The sequence below is a fragment of the Bolinopsis microptera genome, chromosome 9 (genome assembly GCF_026151205.1).
Source record: "Bolinopsis microptera isolate Bmic1 chromosome 9, MBARI_Bmic_1.0, whole genome shotgun sequence".
Lineage (NCBI taxonomy): Eukaryota > Metazoa > Ctenophora > Tentaculata > Lobata > Bolinopsidae > Bolinopsis > Bolinopsis microptera.
The window spans coordinates 15,579,506-15,603,241 of record NC_087080.1 but is presented as its reverse complement, the minus strand read 5'-3'; the positions used below and the strand labels follow the sequence as shown (position 1 = coordinate 15,603,241).

Sequence of the window (23,736 nt, the reverse complement as noted above, 5' to 3'; positions counted from 1 at the left end):
TTGAAGAATGCCTGAAAGATTCTAACATATTTCTCAGGAAGTCCATAGTGTCTCATGCTTGACCAAATAAACTCTCTTCTGATGGAATCAAACGCTGCCTTAAAATCAATGAAATTAACATAAAGTGGAATGTTAAACTCAATGCAGTTGTGAATAATGGTGCGGATGGAATAAATCTGATCAATACATGAGCGGTTCCGTCTGAACCCACACTGATTTTCCCTAAGAAGACACTCCATTCCAACATCCAGCCTCTTAAGAAGAACCATTTGAAGAACCTTAGAAGACGTTGCCCTAAGAATTATACCCCTATTATTGCAGCAGTATATACTACCCTAATATATACTTATATATACTTACCAATACTTGCCTAAATCCAATTCAATGAAACAAGCGATGCTGAATAAAAACAACAAAATTTGTATCATGTATTTTAAATAACATACATACGTATAAAAGTTATTGAAAGTTTCAAAAGTATTACTAATACTAAGAGTAACTTTTAAAATGTACTTTACAAGGCATTATACAACTTAGAAGTACACGTATCCCAAAGGCCAAAATATCATGCAATTTGTAAAATTTAAACAAATATTCTTAATTATCAATGATAATTTTCTACATGTGTCGAACTCTAAAAACTACAACCCATTGTAAGAAGATTTAACGTGTAGCCTTTTGTTATTGTTAAAATAATAAAAACAATGTAATATCTATTATATAGCATCACAATTATAATGATATCAAAATATGATAATTGGTAATGTACTGGCCAGTATATTAACATAGATCCGCTCATTACGTACCGAAGTGAACATTCACTAAGCACCGCTGATCGTCGTAATCAGAGAGCGCGGTAAAGGAGTAAAGGGCGGGAAGGAGTGGAGATTGGACAGTTAAGACAAGTTTGGAACTTTTGGGATCCATCGTTCAAAAAATTTCAAAACAAAACTTACATGAAAATTATGAAACCTTACAAAACTCTCCAAATCAATCACAATGCCTTCTAAAGTACAATGAATCAATGTCCAAAAAAGATCAATTCGAGAGAAATCTTAGTTCCCAAAACAAGAACTTGATGTTTTTAGAAATAAAATAACAATATTTCAGCATCAAAGTATCAAACAGTTCCCAGGTAATTTGACACTACTACATAATTCAATGTACGGGTAAATGCCTCACAGAATGGCTAGCCTCACAGAATGGCCAAATTTGTAAATGTTTTTGTAACTAATTTTTTATATAAGACTGGTAGGTTTTGTGGATACCATATGAAACAAAAGTCTTCTGGCAACACTTCCTGTGGTGAAATCATTAACTAGGACCACATTTTCTGGCATAAATATGACTGTTTATGTAGAAATTTTGAGCACTGAAAATTTGTTTTCAAATTTTTGAACTAAGTTTGCATTTTGGTGAGAACTTCTGGCACCAGTATGACAGAAGATGTTTAAAGAATAGTATTCATCAAACAAAACGAACATTGTTAAATATAGGAAGAAAAAAAATGCTAAAATGGCTAAACGCCTCACAAAATGGCCAAAATATGCCTCACAAAATGGCCAAAATTTAAAACTCCTTTTATTCAATGAAACAATAAGTCTAAAGTATTCACAAGCTATTTATCATACAATAACACCCCAGATGGAGTGTTTTTACAGCCGAATGAAGGTTATAAATCATGAAATCAGGGAATATGAACAACGCCACACAAAATGGCCATTTTTGGTGTAGGAAATTATGTCCTTTTTATTCAGTTCTAAGAATTTTCACCTATATGGGGGTGTTAACAAGGCATATTAATACCAGCAGCATGCCTGAAACAAGAGCCAAAGGTTTTAGAAAAATACAATTTTCTCGTTTTCTTTTTTTTTTGGCCATTTTGTGAGGCATTTTTTCTTTTTTGTGAAATAATTTTTCACAGCTCAGTTTTTTCGTGAGTTTTAGGTTATTACCCTATTCCTTAATAGGTTTTCTAACAACGTGTGGTGATAGAAATTTAAAAAGTATCTCCATCAAAAAATTATAGAAATTCAGATTTGGCCATTCTGTGAGGCATGTTTTTTTGGAGGAAGATTTTCCGGCCAATTTTTCTCAAAGAAAAAATGGTCATGAGATTAAATCAACCCCCGGGAAGAAAAATATGAGTGTCAACTTAGCTTCTTATGAGATAAAAACTGGAATAAAGTGTGTTTTGTGATTTTGAGAGACCTTCCTTTTTTTTGGCCATTCTGTGAGGCATATACCCGTACTAAATAATTCAATATTTTAAAAACAACTTTAAAAACTTTATCAACTACTGCCCGACGTGACTCGTGTGCCACATTGTACCAACTCTCGCTCTTCGTCCAAGCTTTTTCGTCTACTTGGCGTAGGGCGCGGTAAGATTTTATGTAATCACGCGCGTACTTATCGCGCGCTGTAGTAATACGTGCACATGGTCTTGTGGCTTTCAATGACCCCTGTAATCCATGTGCGGGGCAGGAGGGTCAAGCACTCTTTTTCTGGAATGAGCCTCCTGATCCATGTGTGGGGCAGGAGGGTCAAGCACTGTTTTTTTCAGGTTGACCCTCCTGCGCCATTATACTGCCATTGATCAATCTTCTTTAGGCAACTTCCAATCACTTTTCATCCATTATTAACGAATCCTGACAAACCCCCGACAAACCCCGACAAACCCCGACAAACCCCGACACACCCCGACAAACCCCGACAAACCCTGACAAACCCCGACAAACCCCGACAAACCCCGACAAACCCTGACAAACCCCGACAAACCCCGACAAAACCCCGACGTGTCGAGGTGTGTCGTATCAAGTCGGGCCCACCGGCTACATGATGCCTTATTAACGAATCCTGACAAACCCCGACAAACCCCGACAAACCCCGACAAACCCCGACACACCCCGACAAACCCCGACAAACCCTGACAAACCCCGACAAACCCCGACAAACCCCGACAAACCCTGACAAACCCCGACAAACCCCGACAAAACCCCGACGTGTCGAGGTGTGTCGTATCAAGTCGGGCCCACCGGCTACATGATGCCTACCTAGAATGAGGAGGAGGAGGAGCAGGACTGTGGAGGAGGACTCAAGCCAATAATAAGCATGTGTCACGATACAAATGTACTTGACTATAAATTTAAGGTGCAGTGTACAGCTATAGTGATATTATGGTATGTTTAAAGACCGGACCACAAAATATAACCCGGTACCTAGTGTTGTACTAATACATAATAACAAGTAACAGGGATAAAATCAATGAGCAGAAACAATGGATTTCACAAGAGGCGAAAGCACTCGGGTCTGGGAGTACATGATAACTCCAACTAGTAGTGAGCATACTAGCCCCTGCAGTGGAAAAACACATAAAACATACTAATGGAATGTCCAATTGGTTCGTTTTCTCATCACAATATATAACATACGTATTGTCGTATTATGTAGGGGTTCTGGTTGAATTATAAAACTTCTGAGAGGTTTTAGAGATCGATTCTGTAAATTTCTCAATTTTCCGATTTTTCTGATTCCGATTTTGGCCTCATCAACCCTCATATCGGAAATCGGGTTGGACCCCCCCTCCCCCAGTTTAAAGGAACAATTTCCAATAAAACATAAAATGGATCACAATATATCCCAAATTTTAATTTAAAAAACGATAAAAAGGGAGCGAATTTCAAAATTTTGTGTGGGTTCATCGTTTTTGTTGTTGCACCCCCAGGTATTATGTATGATACATGATGGTTTACATATTATTTTAATGTTTCTTCACTGCTAAATTGAGCTTAGATCTGATTAATTACGAAGATGTGTGATCTTCTATTTATCAAAATGACGATTTGTAAAAAATACGAAAAAATACGAAAAAATACGAAAAAATACGAATACGAATTTGAAATTTTAGGGGTGCGTTCGTATTTTTTGTAGTTGGACCCCCCCTATTTAATAAGATATTCGATCTAGATAGTGTTTGAAAATTTGAAAAAGTTGAGCTCTTTAAACATAAATCTTGATTAATAGTAGAACAAGGGTAATAAGTTGAACAAGGGTAAGAAGATATTATAAAGATGTTATCAAGAGGAATTACTGACCTCCCACACAATGACTCTGCCAGACTTGTCACCGGATGCTAACAGCAGGGAGACAGGTACAAGCAAGTTGTGGTAGGGATTGTGTCCACACCATTTCACCTGGGTAGTGAGGGTACAGAATCTCATATTATATCGTTATGTATCTAATATTTAATATCTGTACATACTTCCTTTGAACACTACTCAAGAATCAAGATAAGGAAAAATATTGTGAAAGTTCCTCACTTAGATTTAAAATATGACGTTATAGAGTTATAGTTTACATGACACATAAACTAATAAAATCAAAAAGATAACACCGACTATCAACACAACTTACAGTAGAGACATTGAAGTTGTGAGCAGCTAGGACCTGGAGCAACTGAAGAGACTCAACATGAACCACCGCCACGGAGTTGTGAGACCCATACGCGATGAGACCTTGTGGGCCCCAGTCGAGAGCACCTGTATTTTGTGCAGAGAGAGGACCCGGTATGGACCTGGGGCTCAACCTCATCTTTTAGGGGGTTAGGGTATTTACATCCTATTACTGTGCTGATTGTTGGTGTGAGTATATGATTACGTGGAACTTATTATTGAACATTTTAGCAACCAATAAGTATTAATTGATCATGTGAGATGTCGAGGCAAAAGATAGATTGAAGATGAACACGTTTTTAAAGTTTATTCTGCTTTGCATTCAAATCAGTAAACAAGGAAATGCATTGTAAGTCTGAATTAGAAATATTATAAATATAGTACATAATCATGTTATGTCAGTAGAATGTGCAAAATAAATAAAACAAAGCATACAAATAAAAATTTAGATTTCCTAACAATTCTGGAAAACTGGATAAAATAGGAGCTAAAAATAATTCAGTTTAAACATTCATTAATTCTAATTTCTAGTCGGCTATAAGCTGTTAAAAAGATCATAGAAGATCCAGTACAAATACCTAAATTCATACCCCAGCAAGCTTATCACTGGGAGTTTCATTAGAGTCATCTGCCATATTACAATCTCCTACAGCACTAGGATCACTGACAATATCTTCAGTTTCCTCTACGACTGGAGGAGGTATTTCTACACTCTTAAGAAGATTACAATCCAATCGATATACACCTGTGTCAAACTCCTGAAAATATTCCCTTGTCATAGCTTAGTGGAAATCTAAAACAGGTGCTGCATCCAGTTTTCCAACTATTGTGGAAGCTCTGACTCACTGACATCAACAATTATCTGTTCAATCTTTCACGTATTTATGAACTTTCATTAGAGCTGTAACTAGCACATATTTATAATTGATATTAAACCGACCTGACAGCACTGTTGGATCATATCAAACTTGTTAGATCCTCCAAACATAACCAAAGTACCGTCCCCCAATACTAACAAGGTGCTTTGTCCCCGAGGAGAAGGCATAGCTTCCACTACTGGAGAATACCAGCCCCCTGTCTCACAATCTGCAAAACATCAAGTTAATGTATCAAAATTGGTTTTTACTGTACACCCTTTAATGTTGAATGTTTATGATATAATATTTTAATATAGATTTATGTGAAAGACAAAGCCGAGACTATAAAATTCGAGACAACGTTGAAATCAGCCCAACTAGGAAATAAGTATTTAGTGACATTTCATCAGAATAACATGAAAACGCTGGTATACCTAAAACATTGAGTTGATCACTGTGGGAGTTGTCATTAAATCTGCCTCCATATGTTAGCATGAACTGGCCAAATTGGGCAGAGCTGTGAAATGAGGTTGGAGCAGGTCTGGCTCCAGCATCTTCAAAAGAGCTCCACTCCAACGTTGAAAGATCTAAGGTAAACAAATCCTGTGGGTTGAATATTTTGCAGATGCAGTGGAAAATTATCAGTATATCTGCAGCAAACTAGCTCTCCAGCAAACTAGCTGTCCAGTGCTGTTACAATACAAGAATACAACCTATTATCAATGTTCCTTCACAAGTTTCATGACACTGATAATACTAAATAAACTTACCTGATTTCTGGCTTTACTATCTTTTCCCCCAAATATCGTCATTTTATTTTTGTAGATGTTTGCAGAATGTGCAGCCCTGGGGACAGGGCCTCCAATCATGGAAACATTTGGTGCATCCCATGAATTATTTTTAGGATCAAAAAGAAAGACATCGTTGTACCATGTGAAATTAGCACTTTGATCATCGTCATCTTCACTATCCTCTACACCAGTAGCTGGACCAAACCCACCAAATATAACTATTCTCCCTTCCCATATGACTGATGTGTGTTTGTCTCTGGGTGAAGGCTTGATTCCAGTAATCGCCAGCTTCTCCCATTTTTCTGTTACTGCAAAATGATTTCGATTTGACACTTTTATCAAATTCAAATGTGTCAATCAATGAGATGGATGTAAAATATCTTCAATGAAACGATTTTAATTGTACAATCTTACCAGTATCAAATGACCACATGTCATTATTCCATCCTGTTTCCCTATTCAGTCCACCAAAGAGATATAATTTTGTTCCAACACAGTTCAAGCTCGCATTGCAAAGTGGGCCAGGCTTTTCACCAGTTACTTGGATTTCTCTCAGTGTATTCTTTTCTGAAGTTAAATTGTTATGCCTTAATGATACTGTTTCACTGAAAAATATTAGAATTTATGATATATTTCCCAATTGATAAACAAAGTTCATTCACGAGTGGGGAGTCAAATTAGAGTTTAATTCGTTTACCTACATTTGAAATCAAAATTCTGATGCTGTAATCTATGACATTGTTGCAGTTGTTGTTACATTAGATAAATGATACCTTGCAATAGTTTAGAGACTTGTAATTGTACATAAAATATAGGAAAACAAAATTGCTGATTCATAAATACCAGTATCAAAAACTGCAAGACCAAATAACCGTTCATCCAGTCCTAGCCCACCATAACAGTAGATCTGAATGGATAAATTTGAAACCACAGTCACAACAATGAACTTCTTATTAAACAATTTTCCGAGGGGAGGTTTAAATTTAAGTTTTCAGTTTAAATGAACAAAAACTTGATGTCAAATTTTGGAGAACTGAACATTTTTACCTTATTATTCAAAGCAACTGAAGAATGCCCTTCCTTGCCTTGAATCTGAACATCAAGACCTTTGTTCCATTTCACTTCACAGGGTGACTTAAGAGGCTCCCTGTTAAGGACAGTTCCCTGCTCATTACCCATGTCTACAAAGTAAGGAGAGTTAACTAGTTACCTGGAGATTATATATTGAAAAGTGTTAAAAGTAGGCATGTAAAAAATCACCACAAGCATAACATCATGTAAATGCCTGAGCGTTTACGAAATATTTCAAATTCCCTGAATGTGTATTATGTATTTTAAGGCCACAGGGGGGGGGGGGGGTCTGAGGTCGATTTTGAGATTTTGAGATATGTTGTAGACCTCGATCTACATTTTCAAATGCTTTTGTCCTAACCGAAAACAAAGTTTCCTATTTGAAGATATCGCTCGTTGAATTTTGAGGTTTACCTGTAATTCTATTGTAAATGAAAACTTTAAATGAAATCGTGTTCAAAATCTATCTTCTTTTTCAGTTTATGACTTAGAACCTTGTAACTTTGCAAAACAGTGTTCTTCAAGGTATTTTGAGTTTTTGTTATGTAACGATTTATGATATCTTGCTCCAAAGCTGAGATATGAGGTTAACCATGAGTGCAGGTTACAAAATTTAAAATGGTTAACCTCATAAAAAGAGTTAGGAGCAAAATTACAACAATCGTTACATAACAAACTTTTAAATTTATAAAGCAATGAAAGGCATTAGTTTGGTCAAATCAAACGGAACATATGCTATCAGACTTTCAACTGACTAAGGCAGGGTTAAAACAGTTTTGACGCTAGCAACGATCCCCTTTTACATAGTTCCACTAAAATGATAATTTAAGATTAAATATGTATACTGTATAGTGATAGGTAAATAAAGTAAAAAATGTAATAAAACGGTAGGGATAAAGTATACTAAGTAAACGTAGTCGACACGTCATAAAACGAACTGACCCAAATAAACTGATAGATCTCCCGCGCAATTTCCCGCGCAATTCTAAAACTCCGATTTGCGCCGCTGCAAAGTTATTATAAAACTAAATTCAACACGTGCGACAAATATTTCGCAACATTAGAAAATGATGCCAACAGGTCAAGCTATGGCATTAATATATTTCCAGGAACATAAGTTCCAAATTTGAGGTGAAATGGATAAAAACTCTAGGAGAAGATAGATTTTGAAGTCAAAAATTCGAGGTTTTCAGGAGAGGCAAAAAACTGTTTTTTATGTTATGTGATTTTTGAGTATTTTGCCTTTATTTGTATATTTTTCAAAGTTTAACTGCTGAAATAACACAAAAACAATAAAAACAAAGCTTATTGTAGTTTTCAGTTGTAATGGCATCAATATTTCTGCCCTCCATTATCGATTTATCAAAAAAATGACGTTAAGGAAGAATAGGTTAACCTCATTTATTAAAAAAAGTAAAATAGCTACAGACAAATGAGTGGTGGCAAAGTATCCACCAGAAAAATATATATTGATTCAAAGCATAATATTTTTTGCATTTTTTGAAGCCTCGATCCCCCCGTGGCCTTAACTTACTTATTCTGATTTAATCTAATGTTATGATATTTTTATATTTAGAAAGTTATGATATATCATTTTGTGTGTGTGAATGAAGCTACACATCAGGCCTTAGATGGGGCATACATGCACTTAAAAGTGCATGTATCATGAAAGGACATCCTTTAGTACAAATTTAGAGGAACATTGATCTAATATTTATTCAATCAGTTACATTGGAGCGTACTGAAAAATCTATTGAATTATGAATTATTACGAATTTGTGCTTCAATACCAGAGCACAACTGCATTGCTAAAAAGGGCCCTACTACGATAACAAGATATGCATTGAGCACCATCACTTCTCTTGCCGGGAAGTATTAATAGAAGTTTTTCTGATAATTATTATATAGGTAATGAAATTGAAAATAAAAAGAAGAATAATAATAATTTTAGTTTCATCCTGCCAATGAAATGCTTTATGAATATTTATTCTCCTGAATATTCATTCTCCTGCAGCTGGGCCCTAACGAAGGGCCCCGCTGACCCCGCTGTGCGGGGGCGCCATCTTAGGGGGGCGCAAAATTGTCGTTTGAACGTGGGACAATTTTGGAAGACTTGACTGAGGTACTAGCAAAACTACACGTTTTGCCCTAGAAACACACTTTTTTAGAGATTTTACCGGTGTATCCTCTAAAATCACCTAATCTGTTCAATTTTAGGAAGGGGCACCAAAAGGGGAGGGGGCGCCAACAGGGGGGCGCGTTTTCGGCGGGGGGAGCGCCAACAGGCAACGTTACGCCACTGGGTAGTATGAATAAATTTTTACTGCATAAGTAGTGTCATAATTGGGTTAGCCCAGTAAGATTCGCTGTAATGTTATACCATAAGCTTATTAGGGGAGGGGGCACTGTTAGTGTTTAGGGTCTGTTTGGACTGCAGAGAGAGAGTTCATACTTTCATAAGACAATGTTATGCGTGTTTTCAAATATAACTCAACTCTGCACCCATGTCAATATGTTCATTATATGCAAGCCTCTTGATTTATAATCACCGGGTCTAGTAATTGTTTAAGAGAGCTCTCTGGCAGTTACGAAACTCGAGAGACTGTGGGATACTGAAGGGAAAGGAAGCAGTTCTAACGAGCGCTTCTCAAACATAAGGATATATCTTGTGAAATTGGCTAGTATTATATATGAAACATTTGACACGGAGTTGTAGAGTGAGCTATGTGCCTCGCCGGGCTAAAGTAGTGGATGTCCTTGCTGTACGGCAAGTTAAACAAGGAACTGAAACTACTAGGTTCCGTACAGACTCAACTCTGCACCCATGTCAATATGTTCATTATATGCAAGCCTCTTGATTTATAATAGGCGGTTGTGGTGCGGAGTTAACAAGGGTTAATTTCTAAAACGATTTAAATAAAAATGGAAAGCGGTTCAAATTCAAGACGGGAGTGAACGGATGAGGTGTAATAGTCAGTGTTTGGACCTTATGATCATGGAATGTGGTGCCTAATAATGACTTAATTTTCTACGAGAAAGAACTGATTATCGAATTATTGTTTAAGATACTATTGGGCAGTGATCGATGGGATCCCGGCCCCGGCCCCGGATACGGCCGGGATTTGTGTTTTTTCCCCAGCCCGGCCCCGGCAAAATAATTTTCAAAATCCCGGCCCCGGCCAGAGGCCCCGGCCAGAGGCCCCCAATCCCGGCCCCCAATCCCGGCCCCGGCCCGGCTGTTTTTGTCAATTTTTGCCGGGATTTCTCGTATTTTCTGCCTCAATTTAAACCGATAGATTATCAGAATTTATCTTGATTTTTAGACTTAAATTAAACACAAAATTTTCGGTAACATGAGATCGAGTGAAAAATATAAATACGAGGACTTGACATCATTCCAGTTTGATATTCAGAAAATTTCAACTTTGAATTTACAAAGAATGTAAAATATTAATGTTTGTTAAAAAAGTTTGAGGTTGATTAAAAAGTTTGAGTAAAGTCATGTGTTTGTGTACCGTTTTCTTTCATATAACTAGTACAAACGTCAAACAATTCAGTTCAGGAGCAAAAAACAGTTCAGAAGAATGCTGGACCACTTCAAACATGTGCAGGCCATGAAGGGGGGATCGAGGCAGCAATACATGCTATGGCAGAGGTGCACGATGATGAGGACACGGAAGCCATTTTGTTAGTGGATGCTTCCAACGCATTCAACGCTCTCAATAGGACTGCTGCTACCAACAACATGCAGTATGTTTGCCCACCACTTGCTAAATATTTTGAGAACACCTACAGAGAACCAACAGACCTTTATGTGGCAAACAGCAAGGGAGTGATCATCAAGAGCTGCGAAGGTTTCACTCAAGGAGACAATATTGCCACTGGTGGATATGCTCTTAGCACCAAGCCACTTATCGACCGCCTGAGAAACATCATCAAACAGGTGTGGTTTGCCGATGATAGTGCTGCTGGAGGGAAATTGGAGGCAGTGTATAAGTGGTGGAAGGAGTTGCTCCAAGTTGGACCTAAGTATGGTTATTTTCCTAACCCATCTAAAAGCATTCTAGTAGTGAAGGACCCTCAGATGATTGACCAGGCCAAGGCATTGTTTGGAGAGTTCAATATGCAAATAACATCAGGCACAAGGCATCTTGGTGCAGTACTTGGCAATACAGGTGTCAAAGATCAGTACATTGCCGATAAGGTCCAAGGGTGGTGCGAAGACATCAAGATGCTAGCTGATATTGCAGAATCTGAGCCTCAAGCAGCCTATTCAGCCTACATCTCTGGCATACAACACCGATGGAAGTTTGTTCAAAGGACTGTTCCTCATATCTCTGAAGCCATGGAGCCGCTAGAACATGAAATAAGACAAAAGCTTCTGCCAAAGATGCTGGGCAGGGAGATTTCAGACTTAGAGAGGAACGTGTTAAGTCTACCAATAAGATTGGGAGGATTGGGCATTGGTAAACCCCACGAGGAATGCCAGTCTGAGTACACAGCTTCCAAGCTACTCACCACCGAGCTTACAAAGGCAATAGTGGACCAACAGGAAGTTTACACTGCATCCAGTAACCTCACCAAATCAGGGAAAGAAATGATAAAAAATTTGAAGAATTCCGAGCTCCAAGCCAAGTTTAACGCTATAGCTGAAAGATGTGGCACCTCCTCTAAGAGAGCACTACTAACAGCAAGAGAAAAGGGAGCGTCCAGTTGGCTTAACACATTGCCACTTCAGCAGTATGGCTACACTCTGAACAAAGAGGAGTTTCGAGACAGTGTCTGCTTACGCTACAGTTGGTGGATACCAAACACTCCCATCACCTGTGGATGTGGGAAAACAAGTGATCTTGACCACCTTCTCACCTGTAAGCTAGGGGGCTACGTGATAATGACCCACAACAACATCAGAGACACAATGGCAAATCTACTTCGTGAGGTATGTCATGATGTAAAAGTTGAACCCCAGCTACAGAAGGTGAATGAGGGTGACTGCCTCAACCCCAAGACTATAACAGGTGACCAAGCTCGGCTTGATGTATCTGCTAAAGGAGTTTGGACTCCATTTGATAAGACCTTTCTTGACATAAGGATTGGCTAGTTAGAGGCGGTCCGTGTAGGCCTTATACTGTGCTTTCAGCAATACTCATAAGTATTTCCGTGGCTGTGGTTGCAATGCGCCTAGTCTACTGGAATGATTCTTCGGAATTTCGCTGGATTGTACAACTTTCGTCTTGGTAGATTCCAAACACAAGGAAATTTTTCCTTTGGTTGGTAATATACTCAATGATGGAAGTATAGTGTATTGGCTATGCCCCGCTTACTAGTTTAGCTCTTTCTAGTCCCCTGCTACACGGCATGTAAACAGGGATTGGCTAGTTAGAGGCGGTCCGTGTAGGCCTTATACTGTGCTTCCAGCAATACTCATAAGGGTTTCACACCCCAATTGCTTATCAAACAGGACAAAAACTCTTCAAGAAGTATACGAAGAGAACGAGAAAGAGAAGAAGGACGAGTACTTGGAGAGAGTGTTGAATGTGGAGAAGGCTACCTTCACCCCGGCTGTATTCCTCACATCTGGAGGAATGTCTAAAGAGTGTAAGCAGTTCGTCAACAGAGTAGCAGACCTCATTGCAAGAAAAAGGAAGGAAAGGTACTGCGATGTAGTAAGACACGTGAGAACTAGGATAAGATTTGCAATGTTGAGAACAACTCTTATTGCTCTACGAGGGTACCGAGGAAAGAAGGTGGACACCAAACGTGAGATTCAGCTATCAGAAGTTTCATACAACCTCATCCCTGCCCCTATAATGGAGTAGATCATGTGTTTTGTTAAAATGTTTTTGAAAAAATTATTAGTAGCAATGAATTGTGCTCTGCCAATTGCAACACTTAAAATTTGATTGTGCTCTGCCAATTGCATCACTTGATTTAATTGAATGTATATATATACTGTTTGACATATTTTTCTTTAAAAACAGTAGAGAGTGAGGCCGACTCAATGCAGATGATGATGATAGTCATCAGATCATAGATGACTACTCGTTTCCGGTTAAGTTGATACGAGTTTCGGAAACTTTCAAAAAGGTTCAAAATTAGATTAAAACAATCCCGGCCCCAGCCCCGGCCCCGGCATATTTTAGCCAATCCCGGCCCCGGCCCTGGCAACATTTCAAAATCCCGGTTAATCCCGGCCCCGGCTGATTCAACTTGGTCCCGGCCCCGGCTAAATTTCGTCCCCGGTCGATCCCTGCTATTGGGTCACCTAATGCGTGTTTTGACTCAGCGGGTAATTACTCCTACCCTTTTTAACTGCGGCAGTGAAATCCCGGCCGAAGGCCGGGTTACAGTTACACTAGTATATATATAATGTCACAATGACCCTATATAAAACCAACCTTTTAAAAATTATTATATTCCATATCTCAAATATTGAGAGAAACGTTTGAAAATCACCCTTGACCTTGTGGCTTCGAGTTCAAATCTAGACTATCTGTATTAACAAAGTTTCCCCGGAGAGAAATCACTCCCAGAAAACTTTACTGGTAGGGGCCTAACTTCGAAAATTAAAGAGATAGAAACGTCTGGTTTTCAACAAAATGTTCGTTTCGTAAAACTAAGGTTACCTCCCCAGGAGGAAAATTAGGGACATTGTAGATTTTGAGTTATCTCAAAATCTCCAGAAAAGGAGTATAAAATGTTTCAAACAGTATACACATCATGTCACAATGACCCTATATAAAAATAGCCCTTCAAAAACTCAATATTTTGAAAATCACCCTTGGCCTTGCGGCTCCAAGTTCAAATCTAAACTGTCTATATTCACCAATAGTAAAATTATTCAAACAATATGCACATAATTGTCATGCACAATAACCCTATATAAAAACAACCCTTCAAAAATCAATATATTCCCTATCTCAAATATTGGGAGAAACATTTGAATATTAGTAAAACAAAGTATTTTAGTAAAACAAAGTATTTTATTTATTAGCAGTGCAATCAATTCATATGATATAATTATAAGAATATAATAGTATGTCACACCTATTTAACTGTTAACCTTGGCCTTGTGGCTCCATATTGAAATCTAAACTGTCTATATTGAAAAAGTTCTTTCTCGCCCCTCTGTCTCCAGAAAAGTGTCATTTTGGGCCGATTAAAAGTTTGCAACTTTAACTTTGCAGATTTTTGTCGTCTGATTGGCCAAATTGTGTCACGTGCTAGCTGCTTGGACATGGACATTGGAATGCGCCACGCGTGCAAATCAAACTTAATGTCGCTCGTGGTTAATTGAAGTCGTTGTAGGTTTACAACCTACCAGGACGCGCGCCGAGTTGGACTCGTCGACGGTCCAATATATGGAACAAATATTTTTCGAGTACCATCCGTTAATTGAAGTCGACGAGTCCAACTCGGCGCGCGTCCTGGTAGGTTATAAACTTACAACATGATACACCATATAATATATATCATATTTTTCATACGTTGTATGACCCGCCGCGCACGAGGGCGCGGCTCCCCTGTATCGTAGAAACTCTAAAGGGGTAGTTTGCTCTAACCAGAGCCCTCTCGCTTGCAGTAGCGCGCGTCACGCAGTACGTATATGTACGCGTAGACTCTGCATGGCTATGTTTACCTTGGGACCCTAGGCTATTATGTTCATGAACATAGCCTGGCGTAATTGAACCCTCTCAAACCACAAACGCGCAAGTAGGCGTGTTTATGCAATTTTACAATTAAATAATTTGTAGCGCGATGCACTACTGGGTCGCGTCGCGCATTTAGGCTTTCACAACTGTCCGAAAATTTTAGTGGATATCGGAGTTGATATAGTGATGAAAATGGGGCAAAATACGCTGCTTTTAGCTGTAACATAATGTTTGATGGTTGGATTTGACCATTGTTAATGACCCGGCGCGCGCTACTTCGTAGCTCTTGCCATCGGGCTACTACTTCGAAGAAATTTAGACGAGTAACATCCGTCAATGGTTGGATATGCTTTAAATTTTCGGACACTTTTCTTGTTGCTCTATCCAGAGCCCTTGCGCTTGCAGTAGCGCGCGCCCGCCTCACGGCGGTTCTTGACTTGTGAAACAAGCGCGCCTGCAGTGGCGCGAAAGCACATGGTTAGGTGAACTTTTCTTGTAAGTCTATGACATATAAGTAAGCTAACCAATTTTGGTTAAAATTGGATTGAGGGAAGGTTACTTAATATGCATTTGTTTCAAGAATTTTGTGCTGGCCGAAATTAGCGCTTAAAAACCATCCTACAGTCGGCACGCGCGGCTCACTGTCGATGGCGCACTACCTATTGGCAGCGGTCCACTCTACCCATCCCAGGAACCCTGACCGGATGGGGCTTAACTTTGAAAGTAAAAGAGTTGGAGACTTTCGGTTTTTTGTAACATGTTCCTCTTTTAAAAGTAACGTTACCTTTCCAGTCTCCAGGAGGAAAATGCAAGACAACGTAATTGTTGAGTTATCTCAAAATCTCCAGAAAAGTCCCCTTTCGGGCCGATCAAAAGTTTGCAACTTTAACTTTGCGGATTCCTGTACTCTGGTTGGCTGAATTGTGTCACGTGGTAGCTGCCTGAACATATATTGGAATACGCCACGCGTGCAAATCATGCTTGTTGTCGCGCGCGAGGTCATGCCGTCTGTTTAAATTAAACCAACTCTAGTACCACCACCAGCCGGTAACTTTTCCTGGGATGATTATGGGTTTTGGCGCTCAAATATCATCTCTTTTTGATTATAATGTCTGGGTACAAAGTCGAAATGTAAACTCATAACTTCACTAATAAGGAGGTCATTTCAACGATTTCGAAATTTTACCTTTGAAAACATTTCCTTGTGTTTAGGTAGGCACATATATAATATATATATATATAATATATATATAATATGTCGATGATTGATACATGTTTTACTGGGCCGCGCTCAGCCTGCCATTCCGCCTAATCTCTATGTTTATGAACATGATCAATGATAGCCTGAGGTCCTCAGGTAAAACTAAATACATGTTACGTATCACAAATATCAGAGATAATATTATTCCGCCTTCGGCCACGAAAAGTGGCATGCAACGTATGTCAAGTCAATAACTATGACTGAATATGGCATCTTTACTCATTCAAGTTGGCATTTAATTCATATATATTTATAATGCCATTTAACTGTCATGTGATTGCAAAATTTGTTCGAAATCACGAACATGACGAATGAGCAAAATACTCACCTTGCGCACGTGCAAAATTTGAGCGGACGTTGCGTGCGCATGCAATATTGAATCGCCGTAAATTTTTGCATGTTGGTGTATTATGTATTGTTTGATAAGCATGCAAAGTTTCAAAAGATTTCACATAGGACTTAGATCACAACGAGACTCCAAAGTTGACAGAAAATGGCGAAAATAGCAATTTTCAGTGATTTTAGCAATTTTCTATCAATTTGGGCGTGTCCCCACGTATGCAATTTTTCGATTTTCAACTTTAAAAGTAGCCTAATGCACAATATAGACCTATAGGAAGCAGAACTGGGCTCAACAACACCCAAGGTATGCTGGTATGGCCCAACACCAGAGAATACTAAATCGCAAAATTGACGTTTTTATAAATTAATTCTTCAAAAAAGCAGCCTAATGCACAATATAGATCTATAAAAAGCAGAACTGAGCTCCACAACCCAAGGCATGCCCCAACACCAGAAAATACTAAATCACAACTATTGTATTTTTATAAAATTATTCTTTAAAAAAGCACTAACTTCAATAGCAAATATCTTTATAAAGGAGCATTGAGCAAGGTATGAAAACTTTCCGGTAGATTTTCAGAATGCTTGAACAATTATCTAACTTCAATATGTTCCTCAAATTTTGAATAAAATTACTCCTTAATGTTGTAAAATCGATTTTAAAAGTTGTTATTTTGTCAAAAATCTAGTTTTTTAAATGGTTAACCACGTCATCAAGTGGTAATGTTGACGTTGAATTTTTTTATATACCGTAAACTTAAGTCTAAACAATTATTTTCAAGACCTGTGGTCTGAAATGGCTGTATCTTTAAAGCTTTTGAATCTACGGACACTTGAATGTAGGCCACAATTGACTGTAACTGACTGCCAAAGCGTCTATATATATAGACAATCTGTTGTAAAACAGGGGTTCCAGAATACCCACTTCCCGATACTCCTGAAACATGAAATTTTGTTTACAGTCGATTTGGTCAACGTCTAGACGCCCTGCAAAATTTCAAATCTCTAACTCAATTTAAACATGGTTTATGGCGATTTTGGGTTTTTTACCGAATTTCGTATAACATGCTGGCGCGTATTTTGCGCAAATTTCTTAAAAACCTCCACATAACTATTAACTAAATGTCTTATTCCTGTCATCTTTAACATTGAATTCGACTGTTTTGAACTTAAATATAGCTGCTGAAATACTTTCGATGAGTCTTAATGCCTGAAAAACAATAAAGGGGATATTGATAAAGCTTTCGCTGACGTTAAGGAAAGTAGAGATTGTCCAGCAAGGGTGTTAATTAGCTGCAATCCTCCCAAGATAAAATACGTTAGGATCTTAAGATTTTTTAGATATCATTGAGCATAAGCAGTGATACAACGTATCTCGGGATGATCCGCAGAGTCTCGACTAGTTTCGGCTTACCGCCATCAACAGGATCGATGAATCATCTCAAATTATTTGTTATATAGTAGTGTTGAAAGTATTAAAATAAAGGGGATATAATAGTAATTAGTATAGGGGGTAAATAGTATTGTGAATATAATGGCAACAGTAATGCTCGCCAGCATTGTGATACAAGGGTTGGAAATTTCAATCAATACGCCGAATTTATTGGTCATTTAAATTATTAACAACATTGTTAATGGTTGATTGACAATGTCAACTCTTCCAGTTTTCAGATCGCGTAGCTGGCCGTTGATTTGCAAAACAATCCTTAACAAAAGCATTCACGAATTCAACCTCAGACACCCTTACAGTCCGCCCTAAAGAATGCATATATTCTAATTCAATATTTCATCCATATTATCCTCGATAACTCACTTAGTGTTATAGGATAAAGACTATCCCGTCCCATCTTAATCTGTATCATTATTCGTAGCTTTGCAGTATGCATCAATCGTTATGATCGTACGATTTTTGATTGAATAAAGTCTACTTTTATTATAAATATAATGGGGGGAGGGGATTTCAATATTGGGTGCAACTGCATGGTAATAAGTGCACATTAAGTTTGACTCCCAAATAAAAGTCGCACTTAAATATTTAAGTGTAAACTTAAATCATGCAACTTACCTCTTATCGGTCATAATTATCAATGTTTGGAAATATTTACACTAGCGTAATCATTTGGAAAACCCCCAACCCTCCCCCTCAGCTGATTACGGCTTACGAATTGTAATAATTGTCGATTAATTGCATCAATCACATGATGTAAAAATCTCTTTGGGTTGCTTTCGGGTCGATTCCTAGTATTTCGGGATAAGGGTGGTAGTTAGTGTCCAATTAGCTGATGTTTATTGAATCTTTATTGCCGAGTACAGCTGCCTTCGGGTAGTCCTTCTTAATCTATCACAATTGTAAATGAATGGGAAAAGCGAGCGACCGATTTCATTCTCGGTATCATTTTGCATTTGCGGACGGTTATTCCAATTAATATCATTTCCTTTTATTTGGGAAGGAGAGACACTGGCAGCGGTCCACTTTACCCATGAGTATGGGTTTCGTTCAAATACCCAATCGATTTCTCGGGACAATTAACAATCAAATGTCGTAACGCGGTTTATTTAATTTCATTTTAAATTGTTGGCACTGAGTTTACTGTTTTATTAGAAATTTCTTTGAAAGAATCATCAGTAGTTTGAATCCGAATTGTAGTACGTGTATTTATCAAGTAGATCAGAGCAGTTGGAATTTGTGTTTCCTGGACAATTAGATTACCAGTCTGTAGGACTAAAACTATATAATCCTATAACTCCATTTGTCTGACTCAACCGGTCGTTTCATTTTGTATCTAGCTCTCGGCTTGCCGATTGAGCACTGTAAGCTGACGACGCCACCCACAATTAATCCTATAACTCCTACAGACTGCAGGTAACTTAATTGCAAAGGTAAATAACACATACCTTTGCTATGACTCAAGGCTGTTGGAATTTTAATTATTCATCTTCCAATCGTTATAGTCCCTAAATATGCTGGCGTGTATTTTGCGCAAATTTCTTAAAAACCACCACATTACTATTAACTATATGTCTTATTCCTGTCATCTTTAACATTGAATTCGACTGTTTTGAACTTAAATATAGTTGCTGAAGTACTTTCGATGAGTCTTAATGCCTGAAAAACAATAAAGGGGATATAATAGTATAGGGGGTAAATAGTATTGTGAATATAATGGCAACGGTAATGCTTGCCAGCATTGTGATACAAGGGTTGGAAATTTCAATCAATACGCCAATTATATTTGTCATTTAAATTATTAACAACATTGATAATGGTTTAATATATTTATGGTATATAATTTGGGAGTCTCTCTCTTTCCGGCAGCAGGACTTGGAGAATGGGGACGCGTTGTGAAAGCCACCGTGAGGAAAGCTTACTGTCGACGCCGACCAATCAAAAGAAATAATGGTAGATTGAAGATGTCAACTCTTCCAGTTTTCAGATCGCGTAGCTGGCCGTTGCTTTGCAATCCAATCCTTAACAAAAGCATTCACGAATTCAACCTCAGACACCCTTACAGTCCGCCCTAAAGAATGCATTATATATTCTAATTCAATATTTCATCCATATTATCCTCGATAACTCACTTAGTGTTATAGGATAAAGACTATCCCGTCCCATCTTAATGTGTACCATTCTTCGTAGCTTTGCAGTATGCATCAATCGTTATGATCGTACGATTTTTGATTGAATAAAGTCTACTTTTATTATAAATATAATGGGGGGAGGGGATTTCAATATTGGGTGCAACTGCATGGTAATAAGTGCACATTAAGTTTGACTCCCAAATAAAAGTCGCACTTAAATATTTAAGTGTAAACTTAAATCATGCAACTTACCTCTTATCGGTCATAATTATCAATGTTTGGAAATATTTACACTAGCATAATGATTTGGAAACCCCCGGCCCCTCCCCCTCAGCTGATTACGGCTTACGAAGTGTAATACTTGTCGATTAATTGCATCAATCACATGATGTAAAAATCTCTTTGGGTTGCTTTCGGGTCGATACCTAGTATTTCGGGATAAGGGTGGTATAACTATAGTTAGTGTCCAATTAGCTGATGTTTAACGAATCTTTATTGCCGAGTACAGCTGCCTTCAGAAAGTTCTTCTTAATCTATCACAATTGTAAATGAATGGGAAAAGCGAGCGACCGATTTCATTCTCGGTATCATTTTGCATTTGCGGACGGTTATTCCAATTAATATCATTTCCTTTTATTTGGGAAGGAGAGACACTGGCAGCGGTCCACTTTACCCATGAGTATGGGTTTCGTTCAAATACCCAATCGATTTCTCGGGACAATTAACAATCAAATGTCGTAACGTGGTTTATTTAATTTCATTTTAAATTGTTGGCACTGAGTTTACTGTTTTATTAGAAATTTCTTTGAAAGAATCATCAGTAGTTTGAATCCGAATTGTAGTACGTGTATTTATCAAGTAGATCAGAGCAGTTGGAATTTGTGTTTCCTGGACAATTAGATTACCAGTCTGTAGGACTAGGACAATATAATTCTATAACTCGTACAGACTGCAGGTAACTTAATTGTAAAGGTAAATAACAAATACCTTTACTATGACTCAAGGCTGTTGGAATTTTAATTATTCATCTTCCAACCGTTATAGCAGTAGCAGGCAAGGGTTGAGTGTGCACTTCGCTGCATAGAGTTTTTTGCTACTGAATCGGGTTAAATAGGTCATTGGTAACTCAAATCACCGAAGGGCACATTTTGTATCGCTAGTCCCAGTCCTACAGGGTGAAATTTCTAAATTGCCCTCAGTCGCAAATTTGGGATTTTTGTATCTCGGCTTCTAAAAGACTTAGAGACTTGAATATTGGCTTAAAATAACCGCAATCTTAAACCAGTATTGAACGGACATCTTAAACCAGTATTGAACGTTGAGTAAAACTTCTGATCCATTTGTAGCTCAGGTGATGTGCCCCAGAACCTCACGCCTGAGTGACAGTGGGCCTTATCGATCATAAGCCGCAAATCACAATGACTTTGGGCCTCAGAGACAAGGGCATTCGTACTCTTGGCTTAAATTGGCTCTTCGTTAGTATCATCAATCAGGTTTATAACTTCTATAGAAGTTAGATATAGATATATCTATATCTATATCAGATGATATAGATATCATCTGCCTGTCCAGTGTCCACCTGTCTCTTTGAGATTCATTATTACTTCAAGTTCAGTCATTTCGCTTCTGTTCAACTGTACAGGTGTAATGAGGGACTTCAGTCCAGCAATATCTCTAGATTTAGCAATATCTGGTTTCGCTACTAATTGTGTTCAGCAAGCAAGTTTGTAAGTTTTCAGTCCTACTGTCCCAAAATATTGGCCCCCAGATCACTGGTAATGCTGGAGTACTGGTAATGCACATTGCACATAGTAATGCTGATTTTTTGCTTAACATAGCTCTTTTTTAAGTTCCTTTTGTATTGGTGTAGCCAAAATTACCGATTTTTGCTAATATCTCTACAAAGAAGCATTTTAGAGCATATAATGATTCATAAGTCTTATATAAATGTGCTCATTGCAAATATTTTTCAGTATCGGAGAAGTTTCTACGACATTTATAGCTCGAGATACAAAAATAATCCGGTTATTCAGGCTGCGATGAGCCAAAAAACAGTTTTTTGTGAATATCTTTAAAACTAGGCACTTGAGACCTTATATTGCTTCATAACTTGTATATAAATAAGGGTATTGCGGTTATTTTAAGCCAATATTCAAGTCTCTAAGTCTTTTAGAAGCCGAGATACAAAAATCCCAAATTTGCGACTGAGGGCAATTTAGAAATTTCGCCCTGTAGGACTGGGACTAGCGATACAAAATGTGCCCCTCGGTGATTTGAGTTACCAATGACCTATTTAACCCGATTCAGTAGCAAAAAACTCTATGCAGCGAAGTGCACACTCAACCCCTGCCTGCTACTGGAGCTGTATAAGGTTCGACAGAGTCGAACCAAAGCGCGCTACCTGGACTCAAGTTCGACGTACGTACTAAAGTTCGACAAGATAACTTTGACTGTCGAACTAGAGTTTTGAAATCTCCGATCTCAAGCAACGATCCTTTACGAGCTTGTTATCTATTCGTTTGTTTGTTTTTCACTAGTCTCATGCTGTTCAATTATGTGTGAATGTAATCTCTATAATCCATATCTATAAACATTTAATTGTCCTCATAGTCATACTCATAATTTAATTGTTGGCTAGCAGAATTGTAGACTTAGCGGAGAGATAAAAGACTAACGTGATAACTCGTACTCCGTTTTATAGATCTAGATTGTGAAGTACGCTTTATAAATATCTACCACGTACCACACTATCCCCTCCCATTTTTAACTGTACCATTCTTGATCGTAGATTTGCAGTATGCATCAATCGTTATGATCGTACGATTTTTGATTGAATAAAGTCTACTTTTATTAATATTATAATGGGGGGATTTCAATATTGGGTACAACTGTGGTAATAAATGCACATTAAGTTCGACTCCCAAATAAAAGTCGCACTTAAATATTTAAGTGTAAACTTAAATCATGCAACTTACCTCTTATCGGTCATAATTATCAATGTTTGGAAATATTTACACTAGCATAATCATTTGGAAACCCCCGGCCCCTCCCCCTCAGCTGATTACGGCTTACGAATTGTAATAATTGTCGATTAATTGCATCAATCACATGATGTAAAAATCTTTTTGGGTTGCTTTCGGGTCGATACCTAGTATTTCGGGATAAGGGTGGTAGTTATAGTGTCCAATTATAAGCTGATGTTTATTGAATCTTTATTGCCGAGTACAGCTGCCTTCGGGTCGTTCTTCTTAATCTATCACAATTGTAAATGAATGAGAAAAGCGAGCGACCGATTTCATTCTCGGTATCATTTTGCATTTGCGGACGGTTATTCAAACTGTAAAGGGCGCGTTGGTGCGCATCGTAAGAATTTGTTCAAGATTATTGTGAATGATTTGACCCGTAGAGGTTTAAAACTTAACTCTTTGAATGATCTTAATAAGCTTAAGATATTAGCCGATGATAGAGTTGCTTGGAGAAACAAATTTTAACTCTAGCTGTCTTGATCTGTACTGATCACCATTTTAGGATGACTTGATTTCTTTTAGGGGTTTTGAATATTTTAATGGTGTAAACAGTTTCTTAATATGCAAATTAATATCATTTCCTTTTATTTGGGAAGGAGAGACACTGATTTGATTTGAAACTTTTACAAAATAGCAAATATACAAATGTACAGCAAATCGAACAAACATATAAAATGGGCCGAAATGTATAAATGCTATAAAGCGT

The 23,736-nt window shown here is 37.9% G+C and overlaps 3 protein-coding genes across 4 annotated transcripts in view; all 3 read right to left on the bottom strand.

The window, feature by feature from the left end:
• Positions 1–4,630, bottom strand: part of LOC134821139 (WD repeat-containing protein 11-like) — a 47,387-nt gene extending 42,757 nt beyond the window's left edge. For both annotated transcript variants that reach the window (XM_063831803.1, XM_063831804.1), the window contains exons 1-2: positions 4,414–4,630; positions 4,095–4,193 (exon numbers count right to left, since the gene is read on the bottom strand). In XM_063831803.1, the coding sequence (XP_063687873.1) occupies positions 4,095–4,193; positions 4,414–4,590 (276 nt within the window). In that variant the 5' untranslated portion in view covers positions 4,591–4,630. The remainder of the gene's footprint in view (positions 1–4,094; positions 4,194–4,413) is intronic.
• LOC134821433 (protein KRI1 homolog) overlaps positions 1–17,894 on the bottom strand; it is a 72,492-nt gene extending 54,598 nt beyond the window's left edge. Inside the window, exon 1 of the mRNA XM_063832174.1 lies at positions 17,868–17,894. The gene's annotated coding sequence lies outside the window, so the exon portion shown is untranslated. The remainder of the gene's footprint in view (positions 1–17,867) is intronic.
• On the bottom strand, positions 4,808–7,281 carry LOC134820713 (rho GTPase-activating protein gacHH-like). Its single transcript, XM_063831243.1, has 7 exons — positions 7,147–7,281; positions 6,943–7,006; positions 6,514–6,666; positions 6,079–6,407; positions 5,743–5,911; positions 5,392–5,537; positions 4,808–5,209 (listed from the first exon to the last, which is right to left on the bottom strand). The coding sequence occupies exons 1-7, from the start codon at positions 7,276–7,278 to the stop codon at positions 5,036–5,038; spliced, it is 1,167 nt and encodes a 388-aa protein (XP_063687313.1). The 5' UTR covers positions 7,279–7,281; the 3' UTR covers positions 4,808–5,035.
• Positions 17,895–23,736: the final 5,842 nt, after the last annotated feature.

Bases quoted from the DNA above. Each gene is read 5' to 3' on its own strand.
- LOC134820713 (XM_063831243.1), bottom strand. From the start codon at position 7,278: ATGGGTAATGAGCAGGGAACTGTCCTTAACAGGGAGCCTCTTAAGTCA. The intron at 5,912-6,078 runs GTAAGTTTATTT...TTCAACCCACAG, and splicing joins ATAGTAAAGCCAGAAATCAG to GATTTGTTTACCTTAGATCT. The intron at 5,210-5,391 runs GTCGGTTTAATA...GAATATTTTCAG, and splicing joins TGATCCAACAGTGCTGTCAG to GAGTTTGACACAGGTGTATA.